Consider the following 11,575-nt stretch of genomic DNA (forward strand, 5'->3'; position numbering starts at 1 on the left):
TCTTTCATTTGTAAGAACACAATTTTCCACATAAACCAATTATTACCTTTCACTTTTAGCTGTTTCAAAGATAGGACAAAGTGGTGCCAGGTTTGTGGGCTTTCATTTTATTCCAATAATTTGTAGGTCCTGATAAAGGGGAGCGGCTGTCATCGTGACTCGCTCTTCACTGGGGTGTTGCAGACAAATTAAAGGCACAATGTTCACGCTGCAATGGAAACCGTTTTGGCGTGAAAGTGTGAGTGGTTTTGCCCAGTGCCTCTGACTTCATCTGAAAAGCTCTCGATGGAGTCAAAGGCACAAGTTAAACAATGCGGAGGCACGCCGATAAACTAAGGAAGTGCACGTCCCCATTGGTGGCAAACTAAGCATGGAAGTAATTGTTCAATCACCGACTAAAGAAAGCTTTGAAGGCTGATGCGGGTCTGACTTTTTAGTGTGGAGAGTAGCAGGGTTTGGTTACATGGACAAACAGTGGTGGGAGTGGGGGTCTTATAACTCAGACTATAGGACATGTCCACACCAGCAGCTAAGGGGAATCTGACATTCAGGAGGATAGATGGCTGTAAAAGAATATTTCAACAACATTTTTGGGGCTTTGTAATCTAATGCAGCACAAAGGTCAAGTTAATAACTCAGAATGTTTTCAAACATATTAAACAAAGATTTAGAAATACATAAAATGATAAGATACAAGTTTATCAATGCATTTGATCCTGTGTGTGTTTTTGGGTTTTGGGGTAAACGGGAGTGCCCGGAGGAAATGCACAATAACATGGGGAGAAACAAACTGCACAGAAAGGTGCAGGCACGGCGGAAGTTGAACCCAAAACCTTCATGCTTTTTTGCTGTATATATTCATGTCCTCCAACCCCAGTTAACATTGACAATATTCTATTAGTTTGAGAATATGGTGTATACATGAAAATGGGAAAAACATTTCAAGAAGTCATATCCAAAACTCCAAATCATTTCTATTGTGGTGTACACATAAACTATTTCCACATACTTGTATAGATAAATGTGTCTTTATCATGTGTCTTCTGGCCTCTGCTGCTCACTTCCTGTGTACGTGTAAAAGTGTACATTGCACCTGTTTGGTTTCCTATAACCAGCTGAAAGCTGTGTTTATGGTTTATCAATCACTGGAGCACAGGCCTCTGCAGAGCTGCTCTTGGTGCGGCGCCAGCGTCTGATTGGCTGAGCAGCAGTGAGGCGAGACCGGGCTGAGTGACAGCTAACGAGAAGGGAGGGGCCAAAGTGCACCGCTGATCGTCCTGATGGAGTCTGTGATAAGGCAGACCACTTTATTTGTCAGCTGACAACTTCAAGTATGATCTTCATCTTTGTGCATTTCTCAGCTACTGTATAGTACAGTGTAGTATCCACAATTTATATTCCACCTCATTCAAGTGTATTTTTTCTGTGGTTTGCAGCATTCAAAACTAATATGGAGGTAACTGATAGCATTTTCATACTTTGTCCTTTCCCTGATACAACTCCAGGCTTGGGAACCACACAGAGGTGCACTGTGGAATATTTCAATTTCCTTTGGCAAAACACAAAACGATTTTCATACCATTTCCTGGCATGATTTGTGGCCATACCTCTGTGTGCCAACAGCTGTTTACTGACACCCCTCTGTATCCACCCATTAGCCTCGTCCCAGCCTTAATACGGTTTGATCGTCCCTACATCAGAACATATCCTCCTCTATGTAAAAGTGTGCAGTGAGTGATGGGCGAGCAGGAATGCGTTCTAACCCAGATGTGCTGGTACCTGCCCGCGCACATCTGTCTGCTCTCCGTCATCATCTGCGTGGCACCTCAGCCTTAGATCATCTCCTCTGCTCCACGCTTCAGTTGCACTTGGCTCGCATAGCACAAAACAGTGGTCCGTCTGTGGCATCTCTCTGCTCTTTGGCACTTTGAAGTCTCAAGTGTGATTGCTGTTGGATTGTGGCTGCTTTCTCCTTGAAGGCTCTGACATGAGAAGCAGGATGGGGCTCAGGTTTAGCCCAGGTCCAGTGATCCGGGACTAAAACAATCAGCCTGCTCTGTGTGAGGATAAAATCACTGTGCACAGTGAGGGACAGGCCATAGGGGCTTCCTCAGCCATGAAATCCACTTAGCTTCAAGTTCCAAGCACATTTTTGGGATGTTGACTCAATTACACCAACCCAGACCTGAATTAGTGATTTTAACATGGATTTAAGTTCAAGATTAGATTTTAATTTACAACCAAAACAATTAATGTCTAAACTATGAGTCTACCTGGATATTAGGCCTGATAAATATATTTTAAAAGTAAAAGGGCAACAGTGGCTCAGTTGGTGTGGGTGTTTGTGTTTGTCCACTGATCCGAAGGTTGTCAGTTCAAATCCCGTTATCGACATAAACATCATTGATAGAGCAGTTAGATTCACTGACCCACAGGTTGGTGGTGCAATTCCAGCTCCCACAGATGAATGCTGTTGTTGTGTCCTTGGGCAACGCACCTCACCCCCAGTGTCTGCGTACACCGGTGTGTGAACGGGTGAGTGGTTCCTTGATGTAAAACGCTTTGAGTGCCTTAAAGGTGGAAAAGCGCTATATAAAAATGTGACCATTTACCATGTAGACACTTATATTATTACTTCTGTATCGATTTATTGTTCAGTAAGAGATGATCAATGTTTTTTTGCACTCAACGTTTATTGCAGTGTGATTTTCTTAAAGTACACTATGGGTACACTATTTCTTTTTTCTGGGGGGTCCGCCACCTGTTTGTCTCCATCGAGATGTCAGTCAGCTAGGTAGTATCCATAGCAAATGAAAGTTTTGAAAAGTAAAGAACGTATTATTTTTGTTTCAGCGTTTTTGTTTTGTTGTGAATTAAGTTTATTTTCCCATATATTTTCCCATTCAACTTTACCATTATGTTCTACTCCTGCTATTTGCATTTTACAGTGTACCTAACTGTGACCCTACACCCCTCGATCCCTGCACATTGTCAAACAGCGGCAGTTGCGTGTTCGTGTAGATTGACCCGTCTGATAAGTGTAATAATGTGACGTATCATTAACAGACAAGATTTAAGTGACAGCCCTTAAGCCTCACTTACACTTTCATTAAATATTGATCTTATCTGGCCCCATTGTCGCTACAGTCTGCAAATTACACCACACAGATAGATTCGCGTGACGGCAGAGATGGCGATAATCATCTTTCTTTCCATGACATTTGGCAGAACTCTTGTTTTATGAGCTAATGTGTCATTGTCGTGAATGAGGACCAATAATAATGTGGGCTATCTCCATTATGTCAAAAGAGTATCTTGTAACGCGAGGCCAGAGAGGGAGAGTTAATCCACTTCAGCCGAGTCTGTCAAGCAAAAGGCCAAAACTCACTAATTTGATTTCAATTTTATCAAGTACTTTGCTGCAAGTCAAAAAATGTTCCCATGACACTCAGTAATCATCGGAAACAAGTATTTTTTACACCAGGACTACTAACTACATGCACTGTCAAATATAGTAAAAAATTAAATGTATTCTGTCAAATGGACAAAAATTTGCTTTGAGTTTTGCTGCTCAAGATGCTTCTTCAGTTCTGGTCAGATCACTGTGGACACTGCCCTATCTGTCTGAAGGGACGAGCTAACTACACTTAACACTAACACACCTGTTGTTTATAGTTTCTGTTTGTTAGCTAGGTCTATTGAACTACCCAAAGTGTTATCTGTGCCTCAAGTATATTTTGCATAATCGTTCAGGCCCCAATGAGCGCTCTCACACTCTCTATTAGCATACTGGCTAGCCCTGTTGTTTTCCTTGTTTTGATCTAGGTCTGAGGATGGAGTTATAAATGGGAGATAGATGATGTCTAACGCAGACATTCCTGATCAAAGATGGATTGTCTTTCCTGACAAAAATGGCCTCTTTAAATCCCCTCTCAATCTATTTTTTTTCTTTAGCTAAGATCTGTACCTCACCATCTTCAAAGGAGTGGTTAGTGGCTTTGGGACGGAGATGTACAGCAGACTGGGGTCCTGAGCTGCTCTCGTGACGTGCTCTTGGTACATTCAGGAGTGGTATATATTATTATATTATTAACTAATATAATATTATTCTTATTGTGATTTTCTCCTGTAGAAAAACAATATAGATGAAAATGGAAGATGCACAATGTATCTTTTCTGGTGGAGTGTCTCTGCATACAGTGTTCCGCAATATGGATAATGGTGCCAGATGAGGTGACACAACCAGCGCCAAGTTACAAGTCAGATCTGTAGAAAGGCCCCCACAGACAGGAAGAGTTACTTGACAGTGGCTCAGTAGTAAAGCAATAATATAGAGTCGGACTGGCCCTTGTGTCCTTGAGCAAGACACTCAACACGCCTCTACTGTGTGTGAATTTGGCAGTGCACATGTGGGACAAGTGATTCATTTGCCCTGTTTAAGTCTATTTTCATGCGTGTTGTATCATTCTTTAACATGCACTGTCCTGGTTTCTGCCTTTTATAAATGAATAAAGGCAAAAACCAGGAACAACATCTGACCATTTTCTCCACAGCAGCAGAACAGTTAGCCACCTCAGCCCCTCCATCTCCTCCTCGCCACCACGTTTGTTCCTCTATCAAATCTATCACGCCCAACCATCGTATCATCACCGTCTATTTTTGAACACTTCTAAGCGTCACAGTTTTACAATAACATTTCCAGATATCCAAGCGCTTAGTCCTCCATTTTGTGATTCTGTTTTTTTTGCGTCTTTCCTACTTTCGCCCTTTTTCGACTTTGCAACAACTCAAAGCAAGTTTAAACAAGTCTTTCGCAAAGCCCGAGCAAAAGTGCCACGCAGCCTCCCATTGGTGTCTGCTTAAACCCAAACACAATCACCGGTCTGTCGCTCCAGCCGAAGCACTTGCTAATGATACAATGATTACCGCTTTAGCTGCGAATCCTCCGTGTTCTCCTGTCATCCCCGTACACCTCCGAATACCTGGGAGATCGTTAACACCTGGCATTAGACATCACTATTGTAGCTCTAATTCCTCCTTCAATTATCCTTGAGCGGGTCTTTTGAACAACGTTGTCAGTCCCCCCCTCTCCAAGCCGGTTTTCCCCAATTTGGTCCCTGATTATGGAGATCATTAGAGCATTAGAGGAGACAAACACTCTATAGTGAAGATGTGAGTTCGGGGGCAGGTTTTAGACAGAGCAGAAATCCCTGGGACTACCTGTGTGCTAACCGCTAACTCTAACGGCTATTCACATGTCAGTCGCTCCTCACATTGTGTTTGTTTAGCTACGCTCAGACCAGACACTTGTAATCTGCCCCCCCACACAACGCAAACTCAAGAAATCGCTTCCTCCAATTTGGTTTTGTCTGAGCTAATTCTTGCATCATGGTTTACTGGCATCGCAGCTGACCAAATGTGTGGTCATGATCCGCTTCAGAAGGAGGACAGTGAGATTGTGCGCTCTAGCCGGTGGGGTCGCTGGTGCAAATTTCACCAGATTTAAATATTATGTGCGTTTCGATTCTATTTTGAAATCTGAAGGTTGGTTCGCCTACTGCGGTTGTGTCCTTGAGCAAAACACTTCACCCACTTTGACTGTTAAGGCAAATCACATCATTTAGATCAAAGTAATACAGGCTATTGTTGTTTTAAAAGTGCAATATGTAACTTTTCTGTCTGTTATTGCTTTGCCTGGAATGTTCCACTGTATGGCATTAACTTACGTATCTCCATGGAGACAAGCAGGCGAGGCCAAGTTACAGAAGGGTAAACATTTTTATACAGCGGTTTTCTACGTTCAAAGCACTCAAAGTGTTTTACGTCAGTCTTTTACGTTCGTCAGCGGGATTCGAACCGGCAACCTTCATATCAGTGAACAAACAAGTCAGATCTGCGAAGAGGAGAGGGGGAGAAGAGGAGTCACAGCACAAAGCATGTTTTTCTAGCATTTTTTTGAGCAATAAATAAATAAACATGCACTCGAATACAGTACATGCAATAATAGTTACATTTAATGCCATACTGCGGAGTATTTCTGGCAAAACAATACCACCCTATGATCCCTAAACCCTGCATTACTAACACTATGAGAGCATTATAGTGTTTGTTTGGACAGGTGCAAGATAAAAGAGCCACAGGTGAGGAGGAGCTGACCGTATCCTGAGTCACCTTGGTCCTGTCAGCCTTCCCTGTCCCGGGACGTGTGCGGCACTTCAAAAGCCCGCACCTGACGGCATGTTTCAGCTGTCTGTCTCGGATGATGGTGATGATGACGAGCGGTTAGCGACGTGCACGCCGTTAGCCGCTGTTAGCTGATATGTTTGGGATTAATTGAGACACCTGTGTTTAATTCTCCCGCACATCAGCGATCTGTCAGTGAGCGGGAGCGTCCGCGTCACTCACAAATGTGTCAAAATCCTTGTCCCGCACAGCTGCAGACAGGAAAAGACAGAACTGGGATATGTTTGATTTAGGGACGCATCGCAAAACTAAAATCAATACATAAACCAGTATAGTAAAATCTCTTTAGTTATGTTATAGTCTTAACTCTTAGGCCTGTCACGATAACATATTTTGTGGAAGTATAGACGATAAACGATAATATTGAAACTAATTTATGGCACTGACAGCAACCCAAGAGCAGATTTAAACCACAAAAACTATTCTAAATCTACAATATTGTTAAAAATAGTTTGGTTCTTAGTTTGCATCTGTAATGAGTCATACAAATTAATAATTCAACCTTTTTACGGCTTAAATCTTGACATATAGCCAAAAAATAACCAAAAATGTCCCAGTCGTGCAAAGAAAAAGTACACACGATAAATATTGACTCCTAAAAATACAGGTCCAACTTTCATATATGGAACGATAAGTTGATATAGTAATTATATCATGAAGGCTAATTGAATCGGATAGTTAAAGAAGTAAAAGGAGCTTTGCCTAAAATGTTTCACAATATAGCCTTTATTCATCTATCTCCATGGAGACAAGCGGGTAGGCCTACATCTATGACTCATTACACATGCAAACTAATTACTAACATGTTTTATTCTGCTGTTTGTTTATCGCAGCTCATGATTTTTCAACAATATCGTAGATTCAGAATATATATATCACTTCAAAATACGTTATCTTGATATACGTTATCTATCTACAAGCAGGTGACACCATAGACTGAAGTACTAGTCAGATCAATGAGGAGGCGAGCCTGTTCAATGGATGTTTTTCAAAGTATTACAATGTACAAAAGATATATGAGATTAATGCCATACTGTGAAACATTCAATAATAGGATCTGCATACCATAAGACAAGCAGGTGATAGACTCCACCAGAAAAAATACATAGTGCAGCTTTAACAACAGCAATAGCATAGTGACAGAATGGAAATAGTATGGTAACTAAAGGTGTAATAATGATAATTGGATGGTAATTACTCAAACGTTAACCCAGTAGCATAGAACACTGTGAAATATCGAAATTATGGTCTGTATTTCTTGGTAAATTGAATTAAAACAAGACTTCTACAAACACTGCATTCATCCCACGTTATTCCAATGGTAAAAAGTAAAAAGTAGAAGTATTTCAGGCAGACTTTGAGATCTAATAAAGCTTCAAATCTTGTGATTTTTATAAAGATTTGTGCAAAAACAATTCCTCCTATCTTTTTTTTTCTTTGTATATTTTTTTTTTGCTCAAACTATGACCTTGATAAAAATAAACCCTGCAGGCTTTTCAGCAGGTCTCAGACAATAATAAAAATACTTAAACTTTTCAGTACTGTTCAAAATGTAGTGGAGTAGAAAGTACAGATACCCATGTTTTTAACTTAAGTACAGTATTTTAGTGCTTTTACTACATTACGTTCCACCACTGTGTTATTCCATTGCAATGCTATTTCTAGAACTGGATAATTGTAGGTCTATATGAATATCTGAAATCTACCAAATCTTAAAAATATTTGAAAAAAATAAATAAAATCAAAAACATAACATATACAGACAAGGGCATTTTAGATTCATATACACTGATCTCCAAACATAAGGCCCGACGCATCACTTGTCAGAGCGTTTTTGCTTTGTTTTCGTAGCTTTGTACCTGTGTGTAATCAATTAGGATTGCGCGTCCATTAACTACTTTCACAGTGGTGTTAAAGGGGGATTTGTGTGTGTACTTTGAGCGAGGCAATTTGTTGAGTGAAGAGCTTAAAGTCTGTAAACAGGATCTGTTTCACACCCCTGTTAGTGTGCCAGGGAAAACACTACAAACAACAGGAACATTATGGTAAAATGAAAGCTCTCACTCAATAAAAAAAAAACATTTTAGACACATTGTTTATACTGCAATCTGAAGTCTGCAATTTGAGCTGTGTGCGATTTTGGCAAAAGATATTTAACTGACATTTTTCTGACAAGTATTGATTGTGATTAGATTTGTGATTTTAAGTTTTAATAATCAGCTTCTGTTCAAGTTCACTTCATTTTAAACCTGTCAAAAAGAACTGACACAAAACAGGAATGTGAACTGGCATGTTGTGAAGGAAATGATAGTACTTTAAAAATACAGCCTTTTGAGTTGCTAATTGTGTCCAATCAAATTGTAATTTTGATTTGATTGTGATTAACCTTGCAGCCCCCATGTGTATGACCTTAATACAATGTAATTCTCAATACATCGATATTTCCATTGAAAGAAGCACTCTTTTTCTCAATAATATGACTGTTCCGAACATCTACTGCAAACTCCTGACCTTCTACACATCTCTTTTGTACCTTGTCAAAGCATCCAAACCACTTGACAATTCAAAGAGTAAACCTGAGCGGGTCACATGACTTGGCAGAGGGAGGGGACACAGAGAGTACAGGTAAGACCACCTCTCTACACCTTCACTCTCCACCCATCGCTTTCTAGACAAAGTGCTGCAGCGTTCACTCAGAGGACCCTGGCCACATGACAGAAAATCTACTCATTTCAAAGACTTAAGACATGTTTTTGTTCTCTCACAAACAGTCAGCTCTATAGCCAGCCCTGGCCCCTGCTCCGATGCTCCTAAGTGGACTGCACCTCAGCATGTTTACCCCGGGGCAGCTGGTGTCTACTCTTCTGCCTGCGGTCCTTCATTCTCCCACAGCTCACTTCTTCCCTGCGTTTCCGACCAGACTGAGCGCCCAACCTCCCATCCTGATCCCTGGACCTTTTCTCAGCTATGAGTCTTTGAGGAGTTATCTCCAGCCCGAGCCCTGTAAGGAGGCGCTGCTGCTGGCCACACAGACTGTGGGGCTGGGCCAGTTCTCCGAGAGCATAGGTGAGTGTGAGCCAAACACAGTATTATGTTGTGATGTGGGGACACGCTGCTAACGCCAATCTGGCAGTAAGTGCAGATACTTAGACAGGGAGCGTCACCATCTGACTGCTGAGTAAATGTTTACAAAAGATTGGCTAACAGCTCGTAACTAACAATCAATTATGAGGCAGTGTTAAGTGTGCCTAATGATGGCTGTGCTAATGATCCAATCCAGAGACATTAGCTGCTTGTCACCGTTGGCGCGGGTGTAATTGGTGCTTGTGCGGCACTTTCCAGATGAACAGCGGCCAGTGAAGCAGCGGCGCGCCCGGGCCAACTACAGCAGCTGGCAGCTGGAGGAGCTGGAGAAGGCCTTCGAGAGCACGCACTACCCAGATATCTTCATGAGGGAGGCCCTGGCCCTGAGGCTGGACCTCATCGAGGTTAGAGTACAGGTAATTGACTGCACGGGAAATGCACGTTTCATACCACTTTAATTCCAATTAATTAGTTAATTAGCAAATCAAATTATGTAGCCAAGCTTCATTATGGATTTAGAGCGGATTAAATGTCCGACTGAAATGCACATTCATGTGAAGTAGTAAAACTGTAGTCGAAATAAATACATTTAAATATTATACTCTCTGAAAGACTCAATCCAACATTTATGAAATTAATATGACTGTTGTGTTAACCCATCTACCCTCTGCATTGTTTACAATGTCCAATTATTTTAATAATTTTTTAAGTAAATCATTTGTATGTTCCAGGTTTGGTTTCAAAACCGTCGAGCTAAAATGAGGCGTCAGATGAAACTAAAGGGGCAGATGTCAGGTCCTTTTGTCCTCACAAACAGAGACAGTGATGCAGCTCTGGACAGAGGGGCTGTAGGACACACAGAGGGGTGTAAGCCAGGACAGGACAGAACATGTCCATGGACCAAAGCCTCTGGAGCTTTGAGTCTCCACACTGTCCCGGGACAGAGGGCAGAAGGGCCCAGCTCAGAGCAACGCCGCTGCTGCAGCATCGCCAGACTGAGGGCCAAAGCCCGAGAGCACGAGGCTGAGCTCCACAGCTCTGTGACAGCAGACAAACTGTCCACAGCACAGGACACCCAGACCAAGGACACACTCTGAATCCTGTTTGTGCAACTCTCACAATGAAAGGCTGAGTGCCAGTTTACCTCTGTTTATATATTTGTGTGTATATAAATCTGTCTATTTTAACACGTTACACATTTATAAGATCTTTATGGCATTTACAGCTGTAATCACCAGTGTACTTTATTATTGTGATGTTTTCAGTCTTTTCATGTCTGTACCTCTTTAACACTATACTGTGTGTAAATCTATAGTGCTCTGAAGTGAGACTGCAGACGCATTAATAGAAAGTAAATGAAGCACTGACAGGCTCATCCTGACCTGCTCTGATCCGGACGTCTGCGAGCCGACACACGTCCTCTCAGGAAACACTGGAAATAACAAAAGAAATCAGAAACAATCAGATTACAAACAATTACTCATGTCTTAGACGGCTGTGGTTTAGGAGTCACACATGAATAACAACGAATAAAACAAATAACAGTATTTACACAAAGGAAATAAAATGAACAGTTAACATTGTATTATTCAGTTATGTAAAAAGAATACAGTTAACTAAAACTATTACCAAACTCCATATGTGAAAGTGGTTTAGGGGATAGACCACACTGTTCAGGCAGGAAACTATTTAGGTGCTGGGACTTGGTCAATGCAAGGCTGCCCCCTACTGGGCATCTGTACTGAAATCTATCCACCCTCATCTAAAGGTCCTATATTACACAAAATAGATTCTCGTGAGTTTTAGGCCTTTGTATAATGTTGTATCCTCAGCAAAACACATACTGGAGTTGTGTTTTGTTTTATTCACACATTATTCTGGTTTACACCTCCAAAGCTCAAAATGCTCTGCTCCACCTTGTGAAGTGGTAGTTTTCAACTTAACAGCTATCTTTTACCTTATGTTTAGTAGAGATTGGCTATTCCAGGGGTGCAGTTACATAAATGATTCTAATGAAGGTGCATGGAGTTTAAAAACACAGTGGAGCACTTCCTGTATTACCACATGACATGACAAGGTGGAACAGAGTGTTTTCGGTGTGCAAATATAACTCAGCCTAAATATGTAGGTAGGGTTTGTGAGTTAAACATTTGTGAATGAAACAAAACACAACTCCAGGTCTGTTTGTGATGAGGAAACAACATTATAACATAGATCTGAAAATAAAGTAACAAGGAACCTTTAAGCT

The 11,575-nt window shown here is 41.3% G+C and overlaps 1 protein-coding gene across 1 annotated transcript; it reads left to right on the top strand.

The window, feature by feature from the left end:
* The first annotated feature begins 9,047 nt into the window (after positions 1–9,047).
* Positions 9,048–10,424, top strand: si:dkey-43p13.5 (paired mesoderm homeobox protein 2). The gene is made up of 3 exons (XM_033971656.1): positions 9,048–9,309; positions 9,586–9,743; positions 10,059–10,424. The coding sequence occupies exons 1-3, from the start codon at positions 9,048–9,050 to the stop codon at positions 10,422–10,424; spliced, it is 786 nt and encodes a 261-aa protein (XP_033827547.1).
* Positions 10,425–11,575: the final 1,151 nt, after the last annotated feature.

This window comes from Periophthalmus magnuspinnatus, chromosome 8 (assembly GCF_009829125.3).
Source record: "Periophthalmus magnuspinnatus isolate fPerMag1 chromosome 8, fPerMag1.2.pri, whole genome shotgun sequence".
Classification (NCBI taxonomy): Eukaryota; Metazoa; Chordata; class Actinopteri; order Gobiiformes; family Gobiidae; genus Periophthalmus; species Periophthalmus magnuspinnatus.

Excerpts from the sequence above, each read along its gene's own strand:
- si:dkey-43p13.5 (XM_033971656.1), top strand. The coding sequence starts at position 9,048 with ATGCTCCTAAGTGGACTGCACCTCAGCATGTTTACCCCGGGGCAGCTG. Across the intron at positions 9,310-9,585 it reads CCAGTTCTCCGAGAGCATAG|ATGAACAGCGGCCAGTGAAG; the intron begins GTGAGTGTGAGC and ends GGCACTTTCCAG. Across the intron at positions 9,744-10,058 it reads TCATCGAGGTTAGAGTACAG|GTTTGGTTTCAAAACCGTCG; the intron begins GTAATTGACTGC and ends TGTATGTTCCAG.